At 33.5% G+C, this 18,992-nt stretch overlaps 1 protein-coding gene across 3 annotated transcripts in view; it reads left to right on the top strand.

Moving 5' to 3' along the window:
* The window catches only part of Fndc3a (fibronectin type III domain containing 3A), a 158,540-nt gene that overhangs the window by 56,845 nt on the left and 82,703 nt on the right, over positions 1-18,992 (top strand). For all 3 annotated transcript variants that reach the window (XM_040281536.2, XM_013360742.4, XM_040281535.2), the window contains exon 3: positions 2,978-3,053. In XM_040281536.2, coding sequence (XP_040137470.2) covers positions 2,978-3,053 — 76 coding nt within the window. The remainder of the gene's footprint in view (positions 1-2,977; positions 3,054-18,992) is intronic.

Consider the following 18,992-nt stretch of genomic DNA (forward strand, 5'->3'; position numbering starts at 1 on the left):
ACGTATTACTAAAAGGAGAATGAAAGAGTTTTCAGCTGACTAGGTTAGAAAACAACAAAATGAGCCTAAGGAAAATGTAAGTAAGGAAATAGTAAACTTTAAAAATGATGTTTTAAAAGAAAGCTACCTAGCTGACTGCTTTACCCTCCTAATATATCTTCATACACTCGGCCGCTATGCTGTGGCAGATTGTTTATCCATGTCACTATGCCTGTATAAATAAAATTCTTCAGATTGTCCTTAAAAGACTCTTAATAACCTGACTCCCATCTACTCTTCCTTTATTTCTTACCTTGCCTTTTTGTTCCACCATACCACTGTCCCCTATCCCCTGTTCCAACCTATAAAGCTACAGAACTTCCTTTGGTTTAGTGAACACGATAAACTTTTTGTGACTTTCAATCCTTGAGTTTTGCACATATTCATTCTTCCTTGGGCCTGAAAGGCCTTCCCACTGTTTTGCCTGGCTAATTATTATTCAGTCTTCAGGACTCTGCTTAAATTCTACATTCTCTATAAAGCTATAATACATGTATATGCACATATATTTGATAGTCTCATGTGCTCTGATATTCTCACCAGTCAGTATCAAAGAAATATTTAAATAAGATCAGAAATCTAAAATTACATTGCTTAAAATTATTAAACACTTTTCCAAAGCTACTTTTGCCAGAATAAATGAGTCTAGAAGAGTATACTGTATCTTAAATTTAGCAAATGATATGGGTTGACAGATATAATATTGGGGAAAACAAATATCTTTGAATATTCTCAAGATAAATTTTAGGTACATCAAAGAATTAAATATGAACATTTAAATTATTCAAAAGCTAGAAGAAAATAGAAACTAATACTTGTCAAACCTATAGATTCATATTATATATTGTGTACATGCACAAATATGTAGTAACATATACCACTATTATGTATAATTATAAGGCACCAATTTTAAAAAGTTTTTTTAAACATTTTTGACATTGTTCCATGGAAATACAATATAAGCCACAAAAAATTAAATTTTTAAATAGCCACCTTAAAAGTTAATATAGGCAAAATTGTAATGTTTTATTTAACCCAGTATGTCCAGAATATTATTTCAATACATAATCAATATAAAAATTATTAATTATCTATTTTACATTATTGGATGTTTTGTACTAAAAGCCTTTGAAATCTGTTGTTTATTTCACACTTAGAGCACATCTCAGTTCATACAAGCCACATTTCAAGTGCTTGGTAGCCACTTATGGATAGTGGCTGCTATTAATGGACAGAGTGGCTGTAGAAGAAATTAAATATAGAAGAAATAGAAGATATCATAAAGAAAAAACATGGTAACATTGACTGTAGGAAAATAAACAATTCTAATGAAATAAAAGGAGAAAATATTTGTAGCATAACACAGTGTAGTATTCTTATTCTTAATATGCAAAAAATTTAGACAAGTCACTGAGAACTCCTAAAGACCCAGAAAATAAATGATAATGACATAAACAGGCAGTTTACAAAAGAGGATAAAACATAGCAATAATAAAGAAGTACAAATTTGACTGGATACATTGCTCAATCGTAGAATGCTTGCTTAGCATGTGTGAGGCCCTGGGTTCAGTTTCACTATGGATCTAGTTGGGGGTGGGGTGAAGCCTAATTAAAACAATAGTAATATTTTATTTTTATTTGTCAAAGCAGGAGACATTATAGAACTATAATTTTCAGGATTACACAGAAAGCAGTAAAAGGGTGTTCTTATAGTCTATGAGAGGTACTATAAAGTAGTAAAACCCTTTTAAAGGGCAGTTTAGCAGCAGGCACCAGAGTTCCTTTTCTGGGAATCATAAGGAAACAATACTAATCATAGCAGAAAACTGCATAACAAAATGCTCACTTTGGCATTGTTTATAATAATGAAAAAAATAAAAACTACATAAATTCCTTACAATTAAAAAGAGTGGTTAAGGGGCTGGGGTTGTGGCTCAGCGTTAGAGCACCTGCCTAGCATGTGCAAGGCCCTGGGTTCGATCCTCAGCACCACAAAAAAATAAATAAATAAAATAAAGATATTGTGTCCAACTACAACTAAAAAATAAATGTAAAGAAAAATAAAATAAAAGAGTTAAGTAGTTTATGGTTTAGTCATTTAATTATATATGTTGCATAATATAACATGAAAGTCTTTTTTAAAATATTTTTAGTTATACATGGACACAATATCTTTATTTTATTTATTTTTATGTGGTGCTGAGGATCAAACCCAGTGCCTCACACATGCAAGGCAAGTGTTCTGCCACTGGGCCACAACTCCAGCCCCCATGGAAGTCTTTTTTATAATAACAAACTCAAAAAAGATACAGAATTAAATCTAGAATTTAGTGCTGTACAATTCTGTGCAGCACAAGACTTAAAAATTTTTTTTAGAATATTGTTTGTCTTGGGATAGAAAAACATTAGACTTCTTTTTTTCCCAGTTTTCTGTTTTTCTCAGTTTTTAAATGTCATAAAATTAGACTGTATTTTATCTTCTTGTTGGGGAAAAAAAAACTACTTAAAATGGTGGGATTAATTTAACACATTCTCAGCCATACCTTAATATGTATAATTCAAGTGTGCTCAACTCATGTTCTAACAAATCAATTTAAACTTCAGAAAAGTACAATACTTAGCTAATGATGAATTCCCATAAGTAATCAAATATTTGGGATTTGACTCCATCTTTGTTTCTAAGTAATGTTTCTTGACCTTCTAATAAAAATTTGCCTCTATTTTTCTTTTTTCTGTTTCCTTTACTTCTGGCCTATGTCTGGCTTCTAGCAAAAGTGAAATAATATTATTTTTAACAAACCAGCATTGTAAATGTGTAATTTCCATTTTCCTTCCTAGTGTCCTAAGGTTAAATAGCTTACATCTGCAGCATTTAGTATTTTTATGTACTGCTTTGCTCTTACTATTTTGATTAATACTTTCCCCCCCTCATTTTAAGGTTATTCTGGTACAAGTAAATCCTGGAGAAGCATTTACAATAAGAAGAGAAGATGGACAGTTTCAGTGCATTACAGGTAAGAATGGCAACTTATTACCATTTGTGATCAAAAAAATTGGTGATACAAAATAGTATATATGCTTATGGTTTCTTCCTTTATTTCTCATTACCACCATACGAAAGCACAATACTGTTTTATGTAACTATTGCCATAATATCCTAACTAAACTCTTTGCCATGGTTTCTTGATTAATCTTTCTGTATTTTATTGTTCATATTACTTCCCTACTTAGAAATCTTCAGTGACTCTGGTCCAGATTCCTTAGTCTTTCAAAAAGATAACTGCAATTTTCTAGTCTTGTTCCTACTTCAATTCCAACATTGCTTCCCTTTAATCTTTTCTAAGTTATCTTAATTACTGTCTTTCAAACCTGTCTTGTGCTGTCAGTAATATTTTTTTTAATCTAGAATTCATCCTCTATAACCACTATTCCAGCCTGTACAAATCCTACTGCTTTAAGACTGAACTTAATTCTTACCTTTAAGAAGATTTTTGTAATCTTCCTTTAGTGAGCATCCTCTTAGCATTTTGGGGCTGGGTAATTCTTTGCTGTGGAGGGCTATCCTGTGAATTGTAGAATGTTTAGCAGAATTCTTCACCACTTTTCATGAGCCACTTCTCCTTACCCCCATTTAGACAAACAGAAATGTCTCCAGACATCAACAAATACCCTTGGTTTAGCAAAATTGTCCCCAGTTGATGCAAATCACTTTCATATGTAAAGATGAAAGCAATAAAAAATTTAGTGGCTAAGATGGGCCCTCGATCCAAAAGTATCCTTATGAAAAGGGGGACATTAGACATACATGTAGGAACAGTGCCCTGTAAAGATAAAGACAGAGATCGACAAGCCAAGAAATGACAAAGATCACCAGGAAACCATCATAAGGTAGGAGAAAGGCTTGGAACAGAATCTACCTTATATCCATCAGAAAAAAGCCAACCTTCCCAACACCCTATTATTTCATATCTAGGCTCCAAATCTGTGAGACAATAAATTTCTCTTGTTCTAAGTGAAAAATAAAATAAAAATCACTGGCTGTGGAACCTGAATTTAAATCTCAACTCTACCTCATACTAACTATATGATCTTGCTCATGTTACTTAACCTCTATAAATATTTTTCTTCTCAATAAAATTGCCATCCCAATCAAGAACAGTATATCTAATAGGATAATTGTGAGGGTTAATTAATACACATACAGTGTACTCAGACATGGCACAAATAAGGTACTCAATAAATGGTGGTGGTGGTGCTAATAGAAAATGACCTCCATCTCCTCTGAAATCCTGTAATACCAATGACTGTGCCATTAATTTATCAAATAACTGTGCTATTTTATAGTAGTTCTTCTAGTTTTTTTTCTTTTAACTATTTAAGTTTTGTATTATTTGATATAAAAATTTTATTCAGTTTCTCCAACTATGGTCTAAGCACTGAGCAAATAACATCTCATATTTCTTTTTATTCCTTTGAACCTAATAGTTTATTTAATTTAAAAAGAGTTCATTAGAGGTAGGGTGAACATATACTTTACTAACATCCAAAGTGGAATGCTTCTGAAAATGAAAGAACTTTTGTAAGTACTTAATGACTAGTATGAACCAAGACTTATGGTATTTCCCTCTCCCCCATTTTACCAAAGCTATAAATAGCGTACACTTACTATAAAAATAAGCCCATCTTTAACTATGTGTTTCATAGAATGTGAGTTTCTAATAGATTTATTTTTATATCTTTTCAAATTGTTTTCAATAAATATTGTTTATATTAGAAACATTTTAATAAATATAGCATTGATCTTTTCAAGCACATTGGCAAGCTGAATATGGTAGCACAAACCTAATTTATAATGTGCAGGCAGTACTAATAGTATCCTAATGTTAGGAACTAACCATCACATTAAAACACTTTTATACAGGGACACATTTCTCTGCTTCGCTGGAAAATAGAAGTTCCTTACTCTATATGATAGATTTTAAGGATGGAAACTGAAGATTAGTGAATAGAATTTTTTAAAACACAGGAAAGGAAAAAAGGGAACTAGACATAAAGAAAAAAGGCTTTCCCCTCTTTTATATGTTCATTACCTAAATGAAAATAAGCTCATTTTAAAAGTGAGAGTAGGAATAGAAGGGAAGCAACAGGTAACAAGGAGAAAGAGAAGTCTCAAGGAAGGGAAATCTCATGCCAGTGAAGTGGAGAAGAAAGAGATCCTTAGACCAAGAGAGAAATTACAAAATGGGTTATGGGTGGAAGGAATAGTAGTGAATGAAGGACTGGGGTTGAAGTCCTTGTAAAGACCAGTGTGCTCTCACTCCAAGCAAGGGAAGCATACAGAGAGAAGAGTATTGACTACAAGAATTCATCACCTCCCTTTTGTCATCACTAGTCACTGTCATGTAGCAAGCCCCTTCCTGGCTTAGTTCATCTCATATTTCTTTTTATCCCTTCAAACCTAATAGTTTATTTAATTTAAAAAGAATTCATTAAAGGTAGGGTGACCATATACTTTACCATCATCCAAACTGGTATACTTTTTAAAAACGAGAGTAGGAATAGAAGGGAAGGAACAGGTAACAAAGAGAAAGTCTCAAGGAAGGGAAATCTTATGCCAGTGAAGCAGAGAAGAAGAAGAGATCCTTAAACCAACAGAGAAGAGTGGGGGAGGAAGAAAGGAGAGGAGAAGGGGAGGGCAGAACTGGGAAATGAAATGGACCAAATTATGCTCTATCCATATATAAATATACCATATATAAATATACCACAATGAGTCCAATGTGTGTATGTATATTTACATGTGCGTGTGTGCAATTACACATGCACATGTAATTATAGCACTCTAAAATAATAATAAAAGATCAGTAGTGTAGAGTAAGTGGATCAGGGAAAGGGAAGGTATTGGAAAATGAGATTGATCTAATTATCTTATGTGCATGTATGGATATAGCCCAATGAATCCTATTTATAATTATAATGCACCAATAAAAATATATTAATTAAAGTAAATTAATTTTAAAAAATTTTAAGGAAAAAGAAGTCTAAGACCATCAAGTTAGAAAAGCTGTTCTCTGGTAGCCACTATACTCATTATAGAAAAATCTCTATAGTAAAACCTAAATAATTGAGATAAATCCAGTATAAATTAATAAGCATTTGAATTAAAGCTCATTCTTTTTAAAAAAAATTTTTTATCTTTCAAGAATTTATAAAAACAATTGAGGTGGCTATGTTACTATAGTATGCTGATTTTAAATCCTTTGGGTATAGAACGAGGAGTGGGATAGCTGGGTCAAATGGTAGTTCCATTCCATCCATTCATCAGTAGACTGTAGTAAAACAGCCACATCAATGTTTATAGCAGCTCAATTCACAATAGCTAAACTGTGGAAGCAACCTAGATATCCTTCAATAGATGAATGGATAAAGAAACTGTGGTATATATACACAATGGAATATTACTCCACATCAAAAGAGAATAAAATTATGCCATTTGCAGCTAAATGGATGGAGTTGGAGAATAATCATGCTAAGTGAAGTTAGCCAACCCCAAAAAACCAAAGGCTGAATGTTTTCTCTGATAAGTGGGTGCTGATCTATAGTGGGGTAACATGGGAAAAATGGAAGAACTTTGATGGGGCAGAGGGGAGGGGAAAGATGGGGAGAGGGCATGGGGGTAGGAAAGATGGTGGAATGAGAGGGACATTATTACCCTAGGTACATGTACGACTTCACATATGGTGCGATGCTATATCATATACAACTATAGAAATATAAAGTTGTGCTGCAATTGTATACAATCAATCAAAATGCATTCTGATGTCATATATACCTAATTAAAGTAAATAAATAAAAAATATGGAAAGAAAAAATTTATAAAAACAAAAACAAGGTTACAAAGAGCTTTAGAGATCTACGTAATCGCCTTCCTTTATTATAGGTTCAGAATTTGTGTGTTACAGCTAGTTATGAGTAGTGCTTAATGTAGTCATACCTTTTCTACTGTAGCATACTTCCTAGAGAGACAAATTGCTAGTCATTTTCTCTGAGACTTTACTGAGGTGTACTGTGCCAGTTGCCAGTAATTCAGAGAACTAAGACAGTTCCTGCCATTCAAGAACACGGGAAAAGGGGAAATTAGCAATGATATACAGAAAAAGAGAGCTATTAGAGATGTGCCTAGGGTATTATGAGAACACAAAATGAGACTGTAACACAGAGTAGTATGTAATGGGAAAAAAATTTCCTGGAAGAAGTGAAACATAAGCTATTTTTAAGGAAAATAACAGCTAACCAGATGGACAAAGCATATTAAGACATTTTAGATAGAGGGAAAAGTGTTCAAAAGCAGCCAGAGGGAAAAAAATGACTTGAATTATTTGAATAATCACAGAGATTAGAATTGCTAAAAAGTTATATGAAAAGGGGGTATGGCTAGAAATGAATCTCAAAAATGTAGAAAGAACTTGAAGTGGCTTGAGCAGCATACTAGGAAATTTAACTTCATTGGGAGGATGTGGAAGAGCCAGGAAAGATACAGGGAAATAAACATCTAATTAATGATTTGAAAAGATTAGTGATGCCTTTTGTTCTATTAATATGTGATGTCTCTTGGCCCATAAATCTTCCTACTATAAACATCTAGAGATGTTCAATAAAATATAACAAATATTCTTTTAAATGCATGGCTAAGCTTCTTTCTGTTCCCTTCACTTCCCAAAAAAGAAACAAAGTGAAAAAAGTAAAAATATATACTTATTTGATTTGATGATTTTTATTGTCTCATACCATTTTTTCTGAGTCTTCAATGATGATTTCTGTAATCATTTAGCTCTTTACCTCCTTGTTCCACTCTGAGATATGTAAAAGTGCAGTCCCACTGACCACTTTCCAGTTTATCTTTATGTTCTATGGTGGGGTTTATTTATACTGCCTGATTTGGACCCATACTTTTTTTTTTAATTAACCTTTTTTTAAACAGTGCTAAGGGATCGACTGAGGCCTCACAACCTGGGTTCACACCTAAGCAAGTACTCTGCCACTGTGCTACATCCCCAACCCCAGTATCTCATTTTTACTGTTTTTAGCTGCAACTCATTGGTTTCAGCACAAATACATCATTACTTTTTAAATGAGAATATTACCATGAATCTGTCTCAGGTTTTTTTTTTCTATTCTAAAATATTTCTTATATTTTGAAACTAGTCTAAAACTTGGTGGGTTTTTTTTTCTTTTTTGTAATGAAATGCTTTGATAAGAATGTCAACACACTATCTTGTATGATGATATGTGTACTGTGAAAATTAAGTCATTTTTGCTTGGTTACTTGTACATAAGAAAGTAAACATTTATTAAATTACTTAAATTTTTGGTTTACAATTAACAGATCTTTGTAACATATTAAGGTCTACCCTTAGGTTTGTTTTTGGCTTTTTGTTGGTTTTTGTTTGTTTGTTTTGTTTTGTTTTGTTTTGTTTGGGGGGGGGTGGTGCACAGGTAAGCAGAAGAGGAAATTGGCAAAGTTTCTAAATTTGGATTACTAGAAAAGTTATAGAGGTCATAACTTATATTCTCTATATATTGCATAGAGAATGTCATACATATTAAGATGTATGTCATACAGCTGGTTCTCCAGGTGATAAACTGGTACCTACATGTAGATATCATCTGTTCTTTGAAGCTCTTGCTTCAGTTTCTCTCCTTTTAGTCTTAGGTATACATATAGAAATAATCGAAATCAGGATTTAAGTTCTACAACTATTTATGTCTGTCATAAGCCTTTCATAGCACCCAGCATATAGAGAATGCTCAATAAATGTTTAAGTTAAAGAAGAGAAGAAAACAACATTTCTTGAGCATTTCTGTGTCGAGCAAATGGAGTCTATGTAGACAAATTTTAGGTAGTATTCTCCGTAGTTAGAGGCAGATACGGTTTTATTTTTCTCTTTTCCATGACATCTCAAAAATTAATAAATGGGGCTAAGGAATAAGAATGTGTTAATTAAATATTTAGTATTTTTGCATTGTTATAGCATTTCTACTTCTTTGGACATGTTGTTTATGTCTGTGGAACCATACAACCAAAGACTTATGTTAGATAAATAGCCACTAATTATGTTGGTCATGAATTCACAAGATCTACATTATTTTTTTTTTACAACATAGGTGCCACATTTGCATTTTAGCAAAATGAGAACCTTATATTCTTTATTTATTCATTCAGTATTCAGTTAAGAGACAAAAATGAATAAGTACTCTTAAACTCCACAAACTTATTTGCCTTACATATCTTTATGTAAAGGCAAAATTAAATTTGTTTACCAGCCCACTGCCAGAAAACATTTTGTCTCATGTTGTGTTATGCAGGGCTTTGTTTTCTAGGGATTTTCAGCTATTTTTGATCAATTGCTTTGACAAAAATAAAAGACATGTTAATGAAAATTTTAAGTCAGAAGGTTACAAAGGATAACTTAAAACATTGTCAAGCTCAAAAAATAATCAAAACTTCTTGAAATAAGTCAAAATTAACAGGATGAAATTTAATAGGAATAAAGTTCTACATTTTGATTTGAATGATGCTGACTGTTGCCTTTTAACACAAAAGGATTTTATTAAGATTCTCTTTCTTCCCTAACAGTTCAGTCCTGAAGCCATTGGGGTAGAGATAGGGAGTATTCCAGTGGAATGAGGAGGCAAGATGCAGTTCCTCAGAGTGGGATTCAGTACCCAAATTGGACGAGAAGCACATTACATAGGAGAAGAACCAAGTTTAGGAAGACAGACCCAAGCAGAATAAGGCAGCCTGGTATGGAGTCCAAGGCTGAGGAGGGTATCTTCAAGAGAGTCATAACATAGTGTGTGGCATAAGATCTTGAATAGGATGAGAAAGCCATTGACACAATAGGGTAGTCTTGAGCTCAAGCAAGGGTGAAGAGGTCATCAGTGTGGACATGATCATCAACCTGAGCTGGGTTTGTAGAAGCTCCAGCAAGTTCAGACCACCCCTATGCTGGGGTTGTTGTGGAGTGGATAGTTGGAACCCAAGTGGAGTTTTAAAAAAAAGGTAAGAGAAGACATCCACAAAGAAGTGATCAATTTAGAAAGTCACCATTAATACCATGATTATACTCCTGCTACTTCTTCACTAAGAACTCAGTAATACTTGTTTCCAGCACATAGACCACTTCTGTAACAGGAAATGTATAACTTTCCACCATTGCCTACAAGATTATCAGCACCTATAAGAGTGATAATCTTTATCAAGTTGATTCCTTAAACCCATGAAGGAACTTCAGATCATATGCACTGAAACAAGTGACTGTGTCTACTACAGTGTAAGAGAGGAGACTTTAAATTTATAAATAGAGCTTATTTTAGCAGAACTAGAATTAAATATGAGCTGTCCTATTGAATCTAACTTGCACAAGAGAAAACAAATTAAATCTTGGATTGTAGAAATAGAAATGTAAGTTCAAAATAGATGGTGGTGTATGTGGGTTAGATGTTTTCAGTTAGCATGTTTAAAACAAGTATTGGCTAACTTGGGTTGTCCCAGGAAAGGTAACGGGCAGAGAATAAGAGCATGAAATCGTTCTTATAAAAGATTTTAGAAACAAATGAAGGATGTTTAATCTAGAAAATAGAACATTGACTAGGAAGACATTGTTCCATGTACCTCTGGAGGGCAGAATTTACACCAACAGATTAGAGTTAAAGGAAGCAGATTTTGACTCAGGGAAAAACCATAACCAATATGACTGTATATAAATGGAGTCATCGTTTGTTATATAATTATATGTATTCATGCACTCATTGGATGGGACAAAGACAATTTCTACATAGGGAGTTAAGTTTGATTAGGTGAATTCTAGCCTTCATTTTCAGATTCTTTGATTCTAGAATAATCTAATTAAACTGAGATCTCTTTAGTTAATTATGGGAATGAGACTTTGAGTGAGAATCTTAAATTTAACAATTACACTTGTGCACAGGCATATTTCATAAAGTAATTGAGCTAGTGAATGGTTATTGCTCATAATAGACCTATAAGCAGAATGCCAACTAGTTAATTTAATAATACTATTAGTGATGGGCACTTGAGAGAGAAACTTGCACTAAATTTGTGACTCTTTTAGGGGCAGGAGCAATTATGCTACCTTTATCCCATAAAACTTGATTTAACTGAAGTGTTCCAGATATATTATCTCCTGTTTTGTTTCTTTAACAACTGAAATTGTCACCTTTCATCTGATTCTCTTTACTAAAATAATGCCATTTGCTTGCTTAGCAGGTATTCTGTTGATAGGTTATAATGAACTGCTAAAATATTTTAAAGTTGTATTGAGTGCTCATTTGCATTGATAATAACTTCTGTATACCAAAAATAGTCTTTTTATACTTGGGATATTTTAGTACCTCGGAGTCTTCAATATGCACCAGTTAAGATTCTCTGGTTATATGGAAATGTTAATTTTAGTATGTGAATAGTGAGCTATTAATAATCACCTGAATGTTGTCTGTTTAACAGAAAATTCTGAACTTCTGCTTATTTTCTATGATTTGACTCTTATGTATAGAAAAAAGTATCAAGGTGAATTCAAATTTGCAGAGCCAGATCGCCTTGGTTTCCTCATACTTACCTTACTTAGGGAACCCAAGAACCTATTTAACAATCCCAGAGTGTGTTAATGGTGAGCCTCTTCACCCTATAGTTTAGAATAACATTAATCCTCACCTTCAAGTCCTGTTACTTTCCCTTTTGGTTCCAAGTAGCTCAGACCTGTTTTTAAGCAGTTATTGTTTTTACGATCATTGTTGCTACAGGTGGCTTTCTGCTCTGCCAATGGGGGTCTAATTGGCCTTTCTTTCTACTGCCCCTCATTCAAGAAGTAACCAGCACTGTTGTTAATTGACAGCTCTTTTTTCTCATTTTTCTTCTCTTCACTGTCATTGCTGTTCATCAGTGTTTTTCTGCTCTCAGATATTATCTTTTCAAGTACTTCATCCTGACTTTCCCTCCATTCCTGCAGTTTTAAAGGGAAGGGAAAGTTTGTTTCAAACAATAAGTACCATTTTGCTCACTTTCTATGTGTTCTGGGATCATGATGAGTATGACCATAGCCATTCTTCCTCCCCACAGTTAGTCTTCGCTTTCATATTTATCACCTCCTTTGCGATAAATAAATTTTTTTTTTTTTAAAAAGGACTGGGGATGTGGCTCAGTGATGAAGCCACCCCTGGGTTCAATCCCTGATACCAAAAAAGGAGGGAGAGGTTAAAATTTTCTGTTAAGTTGAAGTTTTTATTTAATCAGGACCATTTATTTAATTATATGTTATTAAGGATATCAACAGAATTAACTCATTATGAGAGAAGGAAAACTTACTTTTAATGAATATAGATACATAGAAATCAGTTTGCTACTTGAAGCATGTGGTAGGACTGTAGTTTTTCTAAATTTGTGCTTTCTATATAATCTCATAATTTTGATGAATATGAATTATATAAGCCATATAAATGTCTTACCCCTTTTAAGTTGTTCAATTTGACTTTATTTCATGAAACATTTAGTTGTTTGAACCCAATCAGGAGAATGGTATTTTGAGTACAGATTGAATACAGCATTTTGAGTGCAGATAAGTGGATTTTTAAACTAGTGAAGCCTAGTAAAAGAGACATAGCAAAATTTTAAGTACATAATAATAGTGCAACAATTTTCTGAACATTAAGGGGGTTAAAAAAAGTAATGTCCAAATTTAATGTTATAATATAGAAGTAGTGCAAAAATTCTGATACCAATCAGAACAGTTAAGAAACCCAAGGCAGAGAATCTGAGGAGACATCGAGAATTTTGTTGACCCAGAAAAGGGTCAGTGTAAGCCAGGCTGTATTTATAAAAGATAATTTGTTTGAATTTTTTCTATTTAACCAAGTCATTCTGTGAAGGGATGCTGGGGAAATAAACCAGTATTTACTACAAACCTACTTTGTGCTTTAAGTACATTTTCTTAACCCTATGAAAGAATATTCAAAAAGATCACCTTCATTATTAAAAATAAAAATGAACTTTCCAAAGTTATCTTCAGTAGAAGAATTTCCTGATAAGAGAACTAATGAATCACAAATACAAAGATCTACCTTAGTTTAGCCTTATAGTAAGGAGTACCATATTTTGGGACTCAGTAAATACTAATTAAGCAATCTGTTCCAGACATAACAATTTGTTTATGAAAGCATAGCTGGCATAAGACTAAGATGTTCAGATAATATTTATATAAAGTCATAAAGAAACTACCATGAAGTTAGCCTTGTGCTATCTGCAGGAAATGTACCAGGAAACAAAATATCTTTCCTGGTTCCTTTCTTTGTATAGCAATATGTTGGATGTGCTTTCTAGTACCTACCTACATACATAGAGTTGGAAAAGTCATTTCCCAATTTATCTAGATTTTATCTTCATGGTTTCCATTTCCTCGTTGCTTATCATAGCAACAGACACTAGGTTTAATTTCATTTCTCAGAAAAACCTTTACTCTTATGTACAGAGGGTGACTTGTACTCCTGACTGAGGTTACAATTGTATATTAATGCCCCATTAACCATAAGAGTCACAAAATAATGTAATAATGGTGGCAGGAGAGGATTTCCTTGCAGGTATGTATTCATTTCTCTATGGCTCTCTCAGAGTCATAATTTTAACACAGAACCCTCTAATCCTAAAACCAGTGCAATAATATTATTTAAAGATGTTGATTCACTTTTAGAGAGTTAAATTTTAATCAAATACAGCTTTCATTCTTCATGGTTTAATAAAGTTTTCTGTCTTTGAAATCCTCAGAAGTCTCATTATAAAATCCTTAAACATTTGTTTTGGAAAATTCTTTATTATTACAGTGAAATGCCATTTTATTTCAATATTTTAACATTTTTAGTCTCAGTGTGTTGGAATTTCTTTTTGTACCCGGGCTCCTGTCACTTGTCAGAACATTTGAAACTGTATTGCTAAATGCATGCACTCTTCCTTGCCCTAAATCTCTTTTCTTACTCTGAAGGTTAACACACCTTTAATAGTTACTTGAAAGACTTAGGCTCTGCCTTATACCCTAATAGGGAAATAGGCAAGTAATCTGAAGTTAAAACAGGGGCATTGACAAAATGCTGTGATGGAATTAGATGTGCCTAGATACACATGGGAGGTCAGAGTAGGAATACCTAAGCCAGCAATGGGAAGTCATTCAGTGCTTCAGGAAAGGATGATATTTAAAGAAGTAGTAGTAAGCTAGGTGGGAAAAATAAAGAACTATCTTTGAAGGAGAAGGAATAATAGCATGTTCAAAGATGGAGCACACAGAGATTAGAAGAGGCTGAAAAGTTATCATTAGAATGGAGAATAAGGTAGCTTGGAGATGACAGAATGTTAGAAAGTGTAGGCTGTATTACAAATACCATATAGTTTATGCTAAAGATTTTGTGTTTGAGGCTGTAGGTATAGCTCTTCAGCAGAGTGTGAGATCCTGTGTCCATTTCTTTATAAGTGTTAGACCCTGTGTCCATTTCCTAGCACCAAAAAAAATTCTTTCAGTTAACTTTTTTAGATTTTTAATTGCCAGTTTGCAATTTTGTCAGACCATGTCTCAAATTTTTAAAAATAAAAATAAAAACACCTAGGAAGGTAGCTCAGTGGTAATGTGCCCTTGAGTCGATCCCCATTTACAAGGGAGGGAGGGTGGAAAGCTTCAGATTTTATCATGAAAGGAACAGGAAATCACAGAAGGATTTTAAGCAGAGAAATAACCACAACAGTAGTAATAAGAATGAGACCTGGGGCTCACTGTGGAAGATGAGAAAAGCTAGGGTAATTCCCAAATTCCACAATTATTTTGGCGAAAAGATAAATGACAGTGACTTTCACTGTGCTAGAGAATACAGGAGTGCTGGGTGTGGTGGTGCACGCCTGTAATCCCAGCTACTTAAGAATGAGGCAGGAATTTTGTAAATTTGAGGCCATCTTTGGAAACTCAGTGAGATCCTGACTCAAAAAAAAAAAAAAAAAATTTCAGGAGAAAAAAAAAAGAATCAGCATTAGATAAAAAAAGGTTAGAGATAATAAATTTCTTTCTAAAAGTATTAGATTTAAAAACCTTTTAATTTATTGGCCTTATTCATTAGAAAGACTTGGAATGAAAATACATAATTTGAAGTCATGAGATGAATGTGCTTTTGCAAGAAAAAAATGTGAAGTATGAAGATACAAGATTGGAGTCGGGGTCAAGAAAAAATTCTAACATTTAAAGGATAGGAAAAAATGTTGTATATATGGATAACGCACAGGACTTATTTATCTAGACCTGCTATGGGTAGAACAGTACAACAGGTACTATACGAGTTAATAGACATTATAGAAGGGGGAAAGACCCATAAGTTTGGGTGTTAAGGAAAAAACAAAAGATTTATTTGCTATAGTCCTTAGCAATACCTTAAACTCTATCCCAAAATAATAAATTCGTTCATCATGAATTTTCAAGAAGTGGTTGTCATTGGCAGCATGTTCAGAAGAGTTTGGAACCCTTTTCTATAAGCATATTATAAAAACCTAATTTTTAAAAATTTTTTTGCAGTTGTAGATGGACAGAATGCCTTTATTTTATTTGAATATGGTGCTAAGGATCAAATTCAGTGCCTCACACATGTTAGACAAGCGCTCTGCCACTGAACTACAGCCCCAGCCCATTAAAAACTAATTTTATAGAATATATTTTCAGAAACCATATCATTGACCAAATTCTCTCAAGTTTCAGCTTCCACTTCTAATGTGTTTTTGTTTTGATGGGGTGTTTTTTGTTTTTCACAGTACTAGAGATTGAACTCGGGCGTACTTTACCACTGAGTTACATTCCCAGCCCTTTTTACTTTTTGAGACAGGGTCTAAGTTACTAAAGCTGGCCTTGAACTTGTGATGTTTCTGCTTCGGCTTCCCAAGTTGCTGGGATACAAGTGTACATCACCATGTCTAGCCCAGCTTCTAATGTTTGATCTTCGTAACTAACCTACCTTCTTAGTATCCAAAAATAAACATACAAATATACATCACATCACTTTAGGGAGAGAAGGAAAAGAACAACTTAGGTAAAAGACAAAGAAATAGAAATATTTGTAGCATAACACAGAGTTACCTTCTTAAGTGTATTTTAAAAAAAAACTGCAAATTCAATGCAAAAATAGGCAAATGCTTGGAACAGACAAATCAAAAAAAGGAAAAAATAAATGGCTCTTACACATACAGATAGTCAACCTCACTCAAAAGAAAATGCATTGGGAGGCTGAGGTAGTGGGATCACCAGTTCAAGGCTAGCTTCAGCAACTTAGGGAGTTCCTAAGCAATTTATCGAAATTCAGTATCTCAAAATAATAAATCAAAAGGACTGGAGATGTGATTCTGTGGATAAGTGCCCCTGGGTTCAATCCCATGTACCAAAAAGAAAATGCAGGGATTGAGGGTGTAGCTTCATAGTAGACTGCTTGCCTAGCATGCACAAGGCCATGTGTTCAATTCACAGCACCACAGATAAAAGAAGAAGAAAAGAAAATGCAAACTAAACTACAGTGGGAAAGAGCTTTCACCTTTCAGATTGGCAGTTATCAAAAAGATTGTTAACTATCGGTGAGGGTGTATAGATGAAAATACATATTAGTACAAACAATATAGAGATTCAGGAATATAAAAACCATAAATCCTCTTTGACTCAACAGTTCCATTTGTAGTAATTTCCCCTACAGATAATGTGATGTGATATTTGTACAATGGTATTCATTGCAGTATTGTTGTAATATCAAAAGGTTGAAAATGTGACTGTTAATAGGGGAATCACTAAATAAATTATGGTATAGTAACAGAGGAAAACTGTGCAGCTGTTAAGAGACTGAAGCATCTCTGTATGTACCAGTGGGGAAAGATGTTTAAGATATAATCTTAAACATATGCATTGGGAGGCTGAGGCAGTGGGATCACCAGTTCAAGGCTAGCTTCAGCAACTTAGGGAGTTCCTAAGCAATTTATCGAAGGTACAGAACACTGGTTGTGTTTTTTTAAAAAACATACATAGTTGCTTTAAGATTCATAAAATATCTCTAAAAGATTCGAGACAAAGAATGGTTGCCTTTGAGAGAGATACTAAGTAACTAGGGGACCAGGTTGTAAAAGGAAAGTCTCAGACCTCTACTCAAAATATCTTCAAAATATTTCATAGCCCCAAGCTAAAGGCCTGAAAGCTCTGTTCCCTTATCTTTCTGTGTTTAATATAATCATAGATGATCCACTTAAACAAAGTTCTGCTTCCTAGTCTGGTAATGTTTAATCTTGAAAAGAAGAGGATCCTCTCTTAGCCTTTGTGGGATTTTGTATTTTGTCCCAACTCTTCTCAGTCTTTTTTGTACACTGGTACATCCCTTTTTTTAATGTCTGTTTGGTTGGTTTTGGTTTTGGTTTTGGTTTGGGGGGGGGGGCGTGTGGGTTTTGGGGGTTTTTTTTTTTTTGAGACAAGGCCTTGATAAGTTGCTGGGGTTGGTCTTGAACTTGCAATCCTCTTGCCATAGCCTCCTTGAGTTGCTAGGTCTACAAGGTGTGTGCATCACCATACCCACCTCTTCTTAGTCTTAAACCATACATTTGACACAATTCTTAATCTACTTTTTCCTGTTTTAAGACCATCTTAGCTGGTAGGGACTTACCCTGAAGAGGTTGGAGTAAATAAGCCAAAATATTGGGGCACCAACCTCATCAAAATATATAAATTGTGTTAAGAGAATATTAAGCCCTTATAATCCAGACTTCTGATGAAAGTTGATGTTCAATGAAAGAGTATAGAAAGTTTTTCAATGTTTTTGTGAAATAGCATTTGGTTTCTGCTATGGAAAATCTAAATTTAAAACTTATCCCTCAAAACTATGAAGACATCTGTCTCAACAGTTCTTATGTTTTGCAAATATTTTTTTCAGATAATTAGCTGTTCAAAAGAAAAAGAAAAACTTAAGGATAAGGGATAGCCTTTGCTTTTTACTTTTTTTTTTTTTAACAATTTTTGTCATAAGAAACAAAACTGATTAAAAGAAACAACACCAAAGCAAGTGCCTTAAGGTATGGCAAAGGGTTCTTGGCATGTTTTCAAATTAATCCGTCATGTTAAAGATGATAGAACAAAAGATTTCTAGACACCTCCAGCCCTTATCTCCCTTTGACTTTCCAGTTCTCCTAGGAAGTGCGAGTCGAGAAGAACATAAGATACAAGAAAGGAATATAGTTTCTTTTCAGGAGAACCTACATAGGATATGAATAATCTATGGCAACCCTCCAGGATTAGTTTTTCTTCCAGTTACAGAAGATTTCCAATATTCTATTGGTATGTTGAGATATTGTAAAACCTTATATGTGATTACTCATAAACCACCTACTCTAATCTAGCTGTAGCTATTTAAAGAGTGAATATTTTGATGTTCAAAAATACTAATAAAACTAAAATCATAAAGGCCCTAATAAGAAGGAAATTGTGAAAAGGAGACCCCTAGATTACAGTGAATTGTGAGGTCATGGTGTATTGCACCAAATCTAAATCTAAATGTTATTGTGAAATACAATGTGTTATATAAAATGCTTAATAAATGGTGATATATTCTGCACAGGATTGTAAAAAAAAAAAAAAAAAGTCTAGCTAAAAGACCATTTTCCATATAATTCATTTGTCTGCTCAACCCTTAAGACATGTTTTTAAAGGTTCAGACCTTAAACCACAGTAGCTATGAAGAGTCTTAAATATAGAGTTTGTTATATGGAAAATCTATAATTAAAATAGCTTAGCTATTATGTTAAAAAAAAAAAAAGAACCTAGACAACCCTTTTCAACTCTAGCCATATTGATTTAATGCAGTCTCCTTTGGTTTAGTGACTGGTTTACCCTGTC

Source organism: Ictidomys tridecemlineatus, chromosome 6 (genome assembly GCF_052094955.1).
Source record: "Ictidomys tridecemlineatus isolate mIctTri1 chromosome 6, mIctTri1.hap1, whole genome shotgun sequence".
Classification (NCBI taxonomy): domain Eukaryota; kingdom Metazoa; phylum Chordata; class Mammalia; order Rodentia; family Sciuridae; genus Ictidomys; species Ictidomys tridecemlineatus.